The sequence below is a fragment of the Staurois parvus genome, unplaced genomic scaffold (genome assembly GCF_062004578.1).
Source record: "Staurois parvus isolate SC_StPar_1 unplaced genomic scaffold, SC_StPar_1.0 ptg001181l, whole genome shotgun sequence".
Classification (NCBI taxonomy): Eukaryota; Metazoa; Chordata; class Amphibia; order Anura; family Ranidae; genus Staurois; species Staurois parvus.
Window position 1 is genome coordinate 1 of NW_028318977.1, and position 13,724 is coordinate 13,724.

General features: G+C 54.8%; 1 protein-coding gene across 1 annotated transcript; it reads right to left on the reverse strand.

Moving 5' to 3' along the window:
- Nucleotides 1-1,928: 1,928 nt before the first annotated feature.
- Nucleotides 1,929-7,113, reverse strand: LOC149438527 (uridine-cytidine kinase-like 1). Its single transcript, XM_089659645.1, has 5 exons — nt 6,791-7,113; nt 3,661-3,860; nt 3,140-3,246; nt 2,108-2,278; nt 1,929-2,027 (listed from the first exon to the last, which is right to left on the reverse strand). Exons 1-5 carry the CDS (start codon nt 7,063-7,065, stop codon nt 1,929-1,931), a joined length of 852 nt encoding a protein of 283 aa, XP_089515771.1. The 5' UTR covers nt 7,066-7,113.
- Nucleotides 7,114-13,724: the final 6,611 nt, after the last annotated feature.

A 13,724-nucleotide genomic window follows, 5' to 3' on the forward strand; every position in this document is an offset into this window, starting at 1 on the left:
GGCCGAGGAAGGACGCCGTCAGCGGGAAGGGAGAGGCCGAGGAAGGACGCCGTCAGCGGGAAGGAGAGGCCGAGGAAGGACGCCGTCAGCGGGAAGGGAGAGGCCGAGGAAGGACGCCGTCAGCGGGAAGGGAGAGGCCGAGGAAGGACGCCGTCAGCGGGAAGGGAGAGGCCGAGGAAGGACGCCGTCAGCGGGAAGGAGAGGCCGAGGAAGGACGCCGTCAGCGGGAAGGGAGAGGCCGAGGAAGGACGCCGTCAGCGGGAAGGGAGAGGCCGAGGAAGGACGCCGTCAGCGGGAAGGGAGAGGCCGAGGAAGGACGCCGTCAGCGGGAAGGGAGAGGCCGAGGAAGGACGCCGTCAGCGGGAAGGGAGAGGCCGAGGAAGGACGCCGTCAGCGGGAAGGGAGGGCCAGGACGCCCTCAGCGGGAAGGGAGAGGCCGAGGACGCCCTCAGCGGGAAGGGGAGAGGCCGAGGACGCCCTCAGCGGGAAGGGAGAGGCCGAGGACGCCGTCAGCGGGAAGGGAGAGGCCGAGGACGCCGTCAGCGGGAAGGGAGAGGCCGAGGACGCCCTCAGCGGGAAGGGAGAGGCCGAGGACGCCGTCAGCGGGAAGGGAGAGGCCGAGGACGCCGTCAGCGGGAAGGGAGAGGCCGAGGACGCCGTCAGCGGGAAGGGAGAGGCCGAGGACGCCGTCAGCGGGAAGGGAGAGGCCGAGGACGCCGTCAGCGGGAAGGGAGAGGCCGAGGACGCCGTCAGCGGGAAGGGAGAGGCCGAGGACGCCGTCAGCGGGAAGGGAGAGGCCGAGGACGCCGTCAGCGGGAAGGGAGAGGCCGAGGACGCCGTCAGCGGGAAGGGAGAGGCCGAGGACGCCGTCAGCGGGAAGGGAGAGGCCGAGGACGCCGCCAGCGGGAAGGGAGAGGCCGAGGACGCCGCCAGCGGGAAGGGAGAGGCCGAGGACGCCGCCAGCGGGAAGGGAGAGGGCCGAGGACGCCGCCAGCGGGAAGGGAGAGGCCGAGGACGCCGCCAGCGGGAAGGGAGAGGCCGAGGACGCCGCCAGCGGGAAGGGAGAGGCCGAGGACGCCGCCAGCGGGAAGGGAGAGGCCGAGGACGCCGCCAGCGGGAAGGGAGAGGCCGAGGACGCCGCCAGCGGGAAGGGAGAGGCCGAGGACGCCGCCAGCGGGAAGGGAGAGGCCGAGGACGCCGCCAGCGGGAAGGGAGAGGCCGAGGACGCCGCCAGCGGGAAGGGAGAGGCCGAGGACGCCGCCAGCGGGAAGGGAGAGGCGAGGGCGCCGCCAGCGGGAAGGAGGGGATGCCGCCAGCGGGAAGGAGGGGATGCCGCCAGCGGGAAGGAGGGGATGCCGCCAGCGAGGAAGGAGGGGATGCCGTCAGAGGGAAGGAGGGGATGCGTCAGAGGGAAGGAGGGGATGCCGTCAGAGGGAAGGAGGGGATGCCGTCAGAGGGAAGGAGGGGAAGCCGTCAGAGGGAAGGAGGGGATGCCGTCAGAGGGAAGGAGGGGATGCCGTCAGAGGGAAGGAGGGGATGCCGTCAGAGGGAAGGAGGGGATGCCGTCAGAGGGAAGGAGGGGATGCCGTCAGAGGGAAGGAGGGGATGCAGTCAGAGGGAAGGAGGGGATGCCGTCAGAGGAAGGAGGGGATGCCGTCAGAGGAAGGAGGGGATGCCGTCAGAGGGAAGGAGGGGATGCCGTCAGAGGGAAGGAGGGGATGCAGTCAGAGGGAAGAAGGGGACGCCGTCAGAGGGAAGAAGGGGACGCCATCAGCGGGAGGGAGAGGAGAGTCAGAGAATATGTCAAGTGAGGAGAGGTGAAAAATGCAATCACGGGGACAATGGTGTCAGAGGAAGGCAGATGGCGGGGGGAGGGGTGGTGCCGGCGATTAGGCGGAGAATGTCGGGAAGAGAGGCGCAGCAAACATTCAGAGAGAAGTGTAGCAGACACTCACCTTCAAGAGCTCCTTATTGGCAAATGACAGGATACCTTCAAATATGACAACATTGGCGCCATACACAGTTTTCTGTAAGAGACGAGTGAGAACAGAGATCTACCTCCACACACATATATGAGCAATTCCATGATTAAAACCCTCCGGCTCACCCAATCCTTCCTGCGGCTGTGAGTGGTGAAATCATAGACCGGCACCTTCACACTCTTCCCCTTCTTCAGCTTGCGCAGCACATTCACCAGAAGATCAAAGTCGAACGCATCGGGGTGATCGAAATTGTACTCGTTCCTGGCAGCCAATTCCTGCTCCTCCTTACTGAGGATCTGCAAAAGGCGAACAGAGAAACGCTAGTCTGCAGAATGAGGACTATATAGGAAAGACAAAATAGGGGACCCGGGATACAGAAATCTTAGGTCTTCGCAGCCCCCCAGGACCAATCTCAGCTGTGCACTCCTCCCAGCAAGGGTCCTGGGACCCCTCTCAGCTCTACAAACCCCCCCCCGGCAGATCTCTGCTTTACACTCACCCCAACCAGGTTCCTGGGATAAATCCCAGCTCTACACTTTCCTAGTCTGGAGCTCAGGAACTCTCAACTCTATCCTCCCCAGGAGTCGGTTCCCTAGGACAGATCCCAGCTCTATTTCTCACCCCCCCCCCCCACCAGCAGGGTCCCCAAGGGCATATCTTAGCTCCCCCCCAGCTGGAACCCTGGGACAGATCTCAGCTCCATGGTGCCCCCTGCCAAGTCCCTGGGACAGATCTCAGCTCCATGGTGCCCCCTGCCAAGTCCCTGGGACAGATCTCCAGCTCCATGGTGCCCCCTGCCAAGTCCCTGGGACAGATCTCAGCTCCATGGTGCCCCCTGCCAAGTCCCTGGGACAGATCTCAGCTCCATGGTGCCCCCTGCCAAGTCCCTGGGACAGATCTCAGCTCCATGGTGCCCCCTGCCAAGTCCCTGGGACAGATCTCAGCTCCATGGTGCCCCCTGCCAAGTCCCTGGGACAGATCTCAGCTCCATGGTGCCCCCTGCCAAGTCCTGGGACAGATCTCAGCTCATGGGCCCCCTGCCAAGTCCCTGAGACAGATCTCAGCCTTCCCACCAGTCAGCTCAGCTCTACACTCCACCACTGCCCTCCCCCCGTGGATGGCATTGCGAATTCTAGGAATGATCCACTAAAGCAGACCTTATAGAAGGAGTCCATGGAGAGAAGGACCACCCAAGGAACATCCAGGGCTTCAATTATTTTATTGGCTACCGTAGTCTTCCCAGATGCACTGCCGCCGCACAGACCTGGAACAAGAAGAACAATGGGTAATGACATATGGAATGATGAGAGAATACTCTGAAGGACTGTCACATTATATACCAAGTGGTACAGAACAGAACATAGATTCTATTCACCAAGCTATTGTCATTTACAGTCCTTATAAATCTGCACCTTTGAAATAATCCCCTGTGATCCTGCCATTAAGGTTTTTGTTCAGGCACTTGGTATTCTAAGGTAGCAAGCTCTGTTCCCATCAACCAAAGGTGCTTCCCTAAGATGAACTGTATTTTTTAATTTTCCAGCAAAGCAGTTAGAATTAGCCTGGTAAACAAACGGAAAATGAGGCCTGGAGCTTAACCTGCTATATATAAAACACGTGCATTTTCTCTCATATTTCCCATGCCTTATAATATGCCTGCTGACCCGCCACGACTCACCGATAACAAAGGCCTCGTTGAAAGGTGTGCCTGACTCATTGTACCAGGGTGGGCGCCCGGCGGTGTAAATGGTCCTTTTGCTGGTGCGCAGTAATGGCGGTTCGGTCTTGCTCTGGCTGGTGGTGCGTTTTCGAGGAGACAGAGACGGTGTGAGGGGGAGACGGGTGAGCAAAGTGTCCAACGAGTCCTCCCCGCTGTCACTGCAAGGATAGGAGGAGAATGTGGTCAGTTTATGTACAGGGTTAACTGTGTGCTCTACTGGGCACGGGCCGTACACCCCTACACTACTATTAATGCCTCCCCCTGGAACCAAAACACTCCTACACTACCTCCTCCCCCTGGACCCAAAACACTCCTACACTACCACTACCTCCTCCCCTGGACCAAACACACCCCTACACTACCACTACCTCCTCCCCCTGGACCAAACACACCCCTACACTACCAACACCTCCTCCCCCTGGACCCAATACACACCTACATTACCACTACCTCCACCACCTGGACCCAAAACACCCCTACACTACCACTACCTCCTCCCCCTGGACCCAAAACACTCCTACACTACCACTACCTCCTCCCCCTGGACCCAAAACACTCCTACACTACCACTACCTCCTCCCCCTGGACCAAACACACCCCTACACTACCACTACCTCCTCCCCCTGGACCAAACACACCCCTACACTACCAACACCTCCTCCCCCTGGACCCAATACACACCTACATTACCAGTACCTCCTCCCCCTGGACCCAAAACACCCCTACACTACCTCTGCCTCCTCCCTCTGGACCCAATACACCCCTACACTACCACTACCTCCTCCCCCTGGACCAAATACACCCCTACACTACCAATACCTCCTTTCATTGGACCCAATCACCCCTACACTACTACATCCCCCTGGACCCAGAACACCCCTACACTACCAGTACCTCCTTCCCCTGGACCCAAAACACCACCACACTATCAATACTGAGCCAGACACATCACAATATCCCCACACAACCAATACTGAGCTTCCTCTACATCCTCTATAACCCCTGTGCTACAAATACTGAGCCCCAAAACATCCCAACATCACCAAAAAGCACATTTTGAACCCCAGAACATCCTCGCACAGCCAATGAGCCAATACAGCAATATGGAGCCCCAAAACATCCCAACACCCCCACATGGCCAATACTGAGCCCCAAAGCATCCCAACACCCCCACATGGCCAATACAGAGACCCAAAGCATCCCAACACCCCCACATGGCCAATACAGAACCTAAAAATATCCCAGGACCCTCATACAATCAATACCAAGCCCAAAAACATCCAAACACCACCACACGGCCAATAATGAACCTCAAAATCTACTCATATCTCTGCATAGTGAATACTGAACCTCAAAACCTACTTCCACACAGTGAATACTGAGACCCACACCTCCCAACACCCCCACACAGCCAACACTGAGCCCCAAAATATCCAAACACCACCACACTGCCAATACTGAACCCAAAAAAAATTCAAACACCTCCCACACAGCCAATAGTGAACCCTAAAACATCCAAACACCGCCAGTCAATGATCCTCAAAATCTAGCTGCACCCCCACAGTGAATACTGAGCCCCAAAAGCTACCTACACCCCCACACAACCAACACTGAGCCCAAAAACATCAAAACACCACCACACGGCCAATAATGAGCCTCAAAATCTAGCCACATCCCTACATAGTGAATACTGAGCCCCAAACCTTACCTACACTGCCACACAGTGAATACTGAGCCCCAAAACCGGACACCACCACATAACAACGAGCCTCAAAATCTAGCCAGACAACCACACAGTGAACACTGAGCCCCAAAACCTACCTATACTCCCACACAGTGAATATTGAGCCCTCATAAACTTCCAACACCCCCACATAGCCAACAGTGAACCCCAAAACATCCAAACACCACCACTAAGCCAATAATGAGCCTCAAAATCTACTCGCACCCCTACATAGCAAATACCGAGCCCCAAAACCTACCTATACCCCCACATAGTGAATACTGATCCCCATAATCTACCTATACCCCCACAGAGTGAATATTGATCCCGATAACCTCCCAATACCCCCACACAGCCAACACTGAACCCCAAAACATCCAAACACCACCACACAGCCAATAACGAGCCTCTAAATCTAGCCACACTACCACACAGTGAATACTGAGCCCCAAAACCTATCTACACTCCCACACAGCCAACACTGAGCACCAAAACATCCCAACACCCCCACACAACCAATGAGCCCCAACGCACACCCCTACAATGCAAATACTGAGCCCCGAAACCTACCCATACAGCCAATACCAAACACCAAAACATTCCAACACCTCCACACAGCAAATACCGATCCCCAAAACATCCCAACACCTCCACACAGCCAATATCGATCCCCCAAACATCCTGATACCCCCACACAGCTAATACAGAGCCCCAAAACATCCCAAGATCCCCACACAGCCACAGCATCTCCCATCATACCTATACTGCCCTTACTATACATTTCAATGCTACTGAGCACCAAAACTTCCCAACTCCCCCAACACAGTCAATACTGGAGCCCCCAAACATTCTGAAAACCCAGCACTGCCCATCCTGAGCCTTCAAACATCCCTGGGGTCTCACAGTACCAATGCAGAGCCCCCAAACACCTCACATTGCCAATACTGAGCCCCCAAATACCCCACACAGCTAATATCGAACCTCAAAACATCCCAAAACCCCCCAACACAGTTCATAATCCCAATACCCCCAAAACTACAAACAGAGCTCCAAAACATTCCCACACAGCCAATACTGAGCCCCAAATACCCCACACAGCCAATAGTGAACCTCAAAACATCTCAACCCCCCCAAACTACAAACAGAGCTCCAACACATCCACACAAAGTCAATAATGAGCCCCAAACCTTCAAGACTTCAACAGCCAACAATGAGCCAAAACCACCCAACACCTCTTCACTACCACATCCTGAAAAATGTGACACCGCCATTAAGTCGCAGAATGTGCAAACGTAATACTAAGTCTAAACACACCTCATACACAAAGCTTTTACACTCAATACATCCCCCACTTCTATAATGTACCTGGAGGGGGGCAGGAAAGCAGACCGTGCAGATATGACGGCCCCATAGAAGCAGTCAGAGCCGGCCGGGTTCATGCTGGAAGTAATGGAAGGCTTTGCAGCTCCAACATAAACAAATCTCATAACACAGCTGCTCCGACTGCCAAACATAGGCAAAAGAGACATCTGCACCCAGAGATAAATATACCAGCTGATCCTCCGCCTGTCACTCCGAGACCTCGCCCTGCCTGACACCACCGAGCACATGGCTGACCTCGCTGACACCACAAAACCCATGCCTGACCCTGGTGACACCACAGAGCACAATCCTGACCCCGCTGACAGCCCAGAGCATAAACCTGAGCCCACTGACACCAGAAAACCAATGCTTGCCCCCGCTGACAGACCAGAGCACACCACTCCGGACCCCAAAGACACCTCCCAGAGCACACCACTCCTGACCCCAAAAAACACGCCAGAGCACACCACTCCTGACCCCAAAAAACACGCCAGAGCACACCACTCCTGACCCCAAAAAACACGCCAGAGCACACCACTCCTGACCCCAAAAACACACCAGAGCACACCACTCCTGACCCCAAAAACACACCAGAGCACACCACTCCTGACCCCAAAAACACGCCAGAGCACACCACTCCTGACCCCAAAGACACCTCCCAGAGCACACCACTCCTGACCCCAAAGACACCTCCCAGAGCACACCACTCCTGACCCCAAAGACACCTCCCAGAGCACACCACTCCTGACCCCAAAGACACCTCCCAGAGCACACCACTCCTGACACCCCAAAGACACCTCCCAGAGCATACCACTCCTGACCCCAAAAACACGCCAGAGCACACCACTCCTGACCCCAAAGACACCTCCCAGAGCACACCACTCCTGACCCCAAAGACACCTCCCAGAGCACACCACTCCTGACCCCAAAGACACCTCCCAGAGCACACCACTCCTGACCCCAAAGACACCTCCCAGAGCATACCACTCCTGACCCCAAAAACACCTCTCAGAGCATAAACCTGACCCCATTGAAAGCAGAAATCCCATGCCCAACCCAGGTGACATCATAGAGCACAATCCTGACCCCACTGACACCATAAAACACATTCTTGACCCTGGTAACACACCAGAGCACACTCCTGACACCTGAGAGCACAATTCTGATCCCCACAGGACAATCCTGACACTGAAAAGCCCATGGCTAACCCCCCAGAGCAGAATCCTGACCCCACTGACACCCCAGAGCACACCTACGACCCAGCTGACACCCCAGAACACAAACCTGACTTCACTGACACCCCAGAGCACATCTGTGATTCCAATGACCCCCCCTTCCCCCAAGTACAATCAAGAACTCCACATCACCAAAAAGCCCTTGGCTGAATCCCCCCAGAGAAAAATCTTGACCCCGCTGGCACGAAAAATCCCATGTCCTAACCCCACTCACATCCCAGGGCAGAATCAACCCAGTGACACCCCGACCATGCTGATTCACCAGAGCACATCTGCAACCCAGCTGACACCCCAGAATGCAAACCTGATAACAATGAAACCCCAGTGCATTCCTATGACAACCCAGAGCACAGTCCTGCCCCCCACCGACACCTCAGGGCACAATCCTGCCCCCCATTGCACAATCCTGCCCACCACAGACACCCCAGGGCACGATCCTACCCACCACCGACACACACCAGGGCACAATCCTGCCCACCACCAACACCCCATTGCACAATCCTGCCCCCCACCGACACCCCAGGGCACAATCCTGCCCCCCATTGCACAATCCTGCCCCCCACCGACACCCCAGGGCACAATGCTGCCCACCACTGACACCCCAGGGCACAATCCTGCCCCCCACCGACACCCCAGGGCACAATCCTGCCCCCCATTGCACAATCCTGCCCACCACAGACACCCCAGGGCACGATCCTACCCACCACCGACACACACCAGGGCACAATCCTGCCCACCACCAACACCCCATTGCACAATCCTGCCCCCCACCGACACCCCAGGGCACAATCCTGCCCACCACCGACACACACCAGGGCACAATCCTGCCCCCCACCGACACACCCCAGGGCACAATCCTGCCCCCCATTGCACAATCCTGCCCACCACAGACACCCCAGGGCACAATCCTGCCCACCACAGACACCCCAGGGCACAATCCTGCCCACCACAGACACCCCAGGGCACAATCCTGCCCCCCATTGCACAATCCTGCCCCCCACCAACAGCCCAGGGCACAATCCTGCCCACCACCGACACCCCAGGGCACAATCCTGCCCACCACCGACACCCCAGGGCACAATCCTGCCCACCACCGACACCCCAGGGCACAATCCTGCCCACCACCGACACCCCAGGGCACAATTCTGCCCACCGCCGACACCCCAGGGCACAATCCTGCCCACCACCGACACCCCAGAGCACAATCCTGCGCACAACCGACACACCAGAGCACAATCCTGCGCACAACCGACACCCCAGAGCACAATCCTGCGCACAACCGACACCCCAGAGCACAATCCTGCGCACCACCAACACCCCAGGGCACAATCCTGCGCACCACCGACCACCCCAGAGCACAATCCTGCGCACCACCAACACCCCAGGGCACAATCCTGCCCACCACCGACACCCCAGAGCACAACAAAACACACCAACTACACTGACACCAGAGAGCAGGCTCCTTTGCCAGCCAACACCACAGAGCACAACCCTGACACCAGAGAGCACACTCCTGATCCCACTGGCAACAGAACACACCCTTAGCACCACTGGCACCATGGGGCACATTCCTAACTCTGATGACACCAGAGAGTACACTCCTGACACCATAGAGCGCACACACACATGACCTCGCTGACACCACAGAATACATTCCTAACACTGATGAAAAACTTATAATCTATCTTCAACCAAAATGTGTTTCAATTTTGGATGGAATAAGGAAGGGTTGTAACCTTCCAGTCTGCTCAGCTTCCTGTGGCCCCGTGGCAGAGATCCTCCCTCACTTCTTGTTCTGCAGACAACAGTGTGTCCACAGACGTAGTAAGGAGAAGGTCTTTCAGAAGAGATTGGGAGGAGAACCCCTATCAGCTTTTATTGCTGTCTCTCTGCTGGAGACATATCCTCCCAACAAGCTATGGAGTGCCATTCCCAGAACCCTGTGGGGCCAACCTGGAAGGCACCTCCAACCATTGGGCTCTGCATTAGACAATTCCAAACCCTGTTCTGGTAACAAGTTAGCAGCAGAGTGCTTTCCATATCCAAAGACGATGGCATTGCCTGGTATCTCAAGACTCACTTTGTGAGCAGGCCAACTGGCCTGAGCACTGGGAGCCATCTCATTGCTTAGACCAGTGGTATCTTCCCACTGATACAAGGCACTACTTCTCCCGCAGACACCGACGAGGGGGCGCCATTCCTCCCGCAGACACCGACGAGGGGGCGCCATTCCTCCCGCAGACACCGACGAGGGGGCGCCATTCCTCCCGCAGACACCGACGAGGGGGCGCCATTCCTCCCGCAGACACCGACGAGGGGGCGCCATTCCTCCCGCAGACACCGACGAGGGGGCGCCATTCCTCCCGCAGACACCGACGAGGGGGCGCCATTCCTCCCGCAGACACCACCGAGGGGGCGCCATTCCTCCCAGACACCGAGGGGGCGCCATTCCTCCAAGACACCAACCATGGGGCGCCATTCCTCCCAGACACCAACCATGGGGCGCCATTCCTCCCAGACACCAGCCACGGGGCGCCATTCCTCCCAGACACCAACCCTTGGCGCCATTCCTCCCACAAACACCAACGAGGGGGCGCCATTCCTTCCAATGACAATGGGGGGGGCACTATACCCCTCCCACTGACAGCGATGGGGGGGGCACTATACCCCTTCCACTGACAAAGATGGGGGGGGCACTATACCCCTCCCACTGACAACGATGGGGGGGGGGCACTATACCCCTCCCACTGACAACGATGGGGGGGGGCACTATACCCCTCCCACTGACGATGGGGGGGGGCACTATACCCCTCCCACTGACAACGATGGGGGGGCACTATACCCCTCCCACTGACAACGATGGGGGGGCACTATACCCCTCCCACTGACAACGATGGGGGGGCACTATACCCCTCCCACTGACAACGATCGGGGGGGCACTATACCCCTCCCACTGACAACGATCGGGGGGGCACTATACCCCTCCCACTGACAACGATCGGGGGGGCACTATACCCCTCCCACTGACAACGATGGGGGGGCACTATACCCCTCCCACTGACAACGATGGGGGGGCACTATACCCCTCCCACTGACAACGATGGGGGGGCACTATACCCCTCCCACTGACAACGATGGGGGGGCACTATACCCCTCCCACTGACAACGATGGGGGGGCACTATACCCCTCCCACTGACAACGATGGGGGGGCACTATACCCCTCCCACTGACAACGATGGGGGGGGCACTATACCCCTCCCACTGACAACAATGATGGGGGAGGGCACTATTCCTCCCACTGACAACAATGATGGGGAGGGCACCATTTATCCCGCTGACAACAATGATGGGGGAGGGCAGCATTCCTCCCACTAACAACAAGGAGGACACCATTCCTCCCAGTTACACCAAAGATGGGGGAGTCCCATCTGAAGAACAGTGAACTGGCCCTATGTTTAGAAAGTTTGGACCAAATGTCCTACTTTAAACCAGTTTGCAGGGTAGGGGGTTAATGCTGAGAGACTGGGCACTGAGGTCATCTGCTGGGTGGAGTGCCACGCACGCTCCACGCTCTCCTTCCAGCTACTAGGCGTTGAGGAAGTATCAACCCTCTGCTCCTCTGGCTTCAAGCCATGGAGTTTCCTGGTGTGTTCCTACTGCCCATTTGCAGCAACTTTCGTAACTTTCAGCTTTCTTACCCTTCAATGGCTACACTGTTCAACAGGTAAAAAGTTTTGGGCATAAAATTAGCTAATCTTACATAATTTTGGGTTGCTGAAAACGAAAATGACCCTAAAAAATGTTGATTGGCTCTAGTTTCCATGATATATTCACCCATCTAATGACGTAAGCCATTCAAAATTATGATGCAACTTCAGCTGCATATTGCGCAATTGATACTGGTGACCAATAGAAAATTGCATGTATACTGAGATGATGCAATATTAGCCTTTAATTGCATCACTTCACTGCATAAAAGCTGCAGTATCTGTAGCTGATTGTAGTTGGACAGCGTCTTTACATTTCGTTTTATGCTTATATAGGCTACTCAGTAATGCCTCGAACTTGTGTGAATAAAGCAGATAATTTCTGCTATATCTGCGGTGAAATAACTTTTATCTCACAAAAAAGGAGGATAACAGGAATGATTAAGAAATCCTACAACTTGTATTTTGGCTCCAAGATAGGAGACCAGGACAAGAGCTGGGCACCACATATATGCTGCAATTCTTGTGGGACGGCACTGGAGCAATGGTTGAATGGAAAAAAGGCATCTATACCTTTCGCTGTGCCAATGATTTGGAGAGAGCCAACAGATCATGTTAGTAATTGTTACTTTTGTATGGTGCCTCCAATTGTAAAAGGGCTAAATAAGAAGAAAAAGTTATCTGTGCACTATCCAAATATTCCATCGGCAATACGTCCAGTTCCTCATGGAGAGGGGCTACCAATTCCTAAAGCACCAGAATCCTTCGTGGTTGAGTCAAGTGAGGAAGAACCTGAAGCGTGTAGTCACCTGCAGTTGTAAGAGATAGCCCTTTCCTCGAATACAAGAGAAAAGCCAAGAGAAGCAAAACCGACACAAACTGAAGACAAAACTAGTGAGAATCCTAAGTATTAAAATGATTCAACTTAGCTTATGGCTATAATTTTTCTTGGTAATCCTATGCAATATATTATGCCATTTAGGCTTTGTTATGTAGTCAATATCACTTGCTTTATATTTGTGGAAAGACATCTATCTATATAATTATTGTGCATTATGTAGTCATTACGCCTATAGTAGAAAACTTTCCGTTTACAGAAAAACTAGAGCCAATTGACAAATTTCATTGTTATATTTGAACTCAGAATGTGAAATTCATTAAGAAATGGATCCTTTTGTTTCCAAAACTGGCAAAAAATAAAAATTTGTTGAACAGTGCTATCGGCTGTCTGGATTTTGTTAATATCCAAGGCCTGGTCTCATACCCTGAGCTTAGGTGCATTACCGCTACTTGGTTGCAATATGTCTGTGATAGGGGACAGTGATAGTGCACTAGGTGACTCCAACTTACTTTCTGCTGACGGTTCTTATGATATTTTCTGAGCACACCAATGTCTAATCTGGAATCCGATTACCCTCTGGTTATAGGGTCTACCTCATCCTAGTACCTCTTAGCTCTGCTGGGTAAAGTTGAGTCTCTTGCCTCATCAGTAGAGGTCTCTAATACAGTCACACACCTTAGTAGTCATATTCACCCAATTATTTGCTGGTGTTGACCTCTAAGCATGCCCTCGCACCTTCCCCTGAGCAGTCAGTTTCTCATCTCCCCACGATCTTTGAAGAGGTTGGGCCACCAGTTGCAATGACCACCTCTGACTCTGAGGGATCACAGTCTTCTGTCATCACCTCAGATGTACCAGAGACCATCAGCCCCTTATGAAAGCACCACAGACTACTCTGCATCTGGAGGACCAGCTGGCTGTCTCCAGCCTTGGGTCTTTCAGAGCTTCTGCTATTCGAGGTCCTCTATATAGATCAGAAGCACCCTGAGGGGTTCTGGACAGCACCTAAAACCCTTCTTTGATCTGCTCCCCTTCGGTAGGGAGTTTATTTTATACAGTGGGCTATACCCACCATGGATTTGCCTGTGACCCCACCTCAACAGGAAAACCACTAGGCCAGCAGAGGACTGTAAACTTTAATGCAGAACTAAAA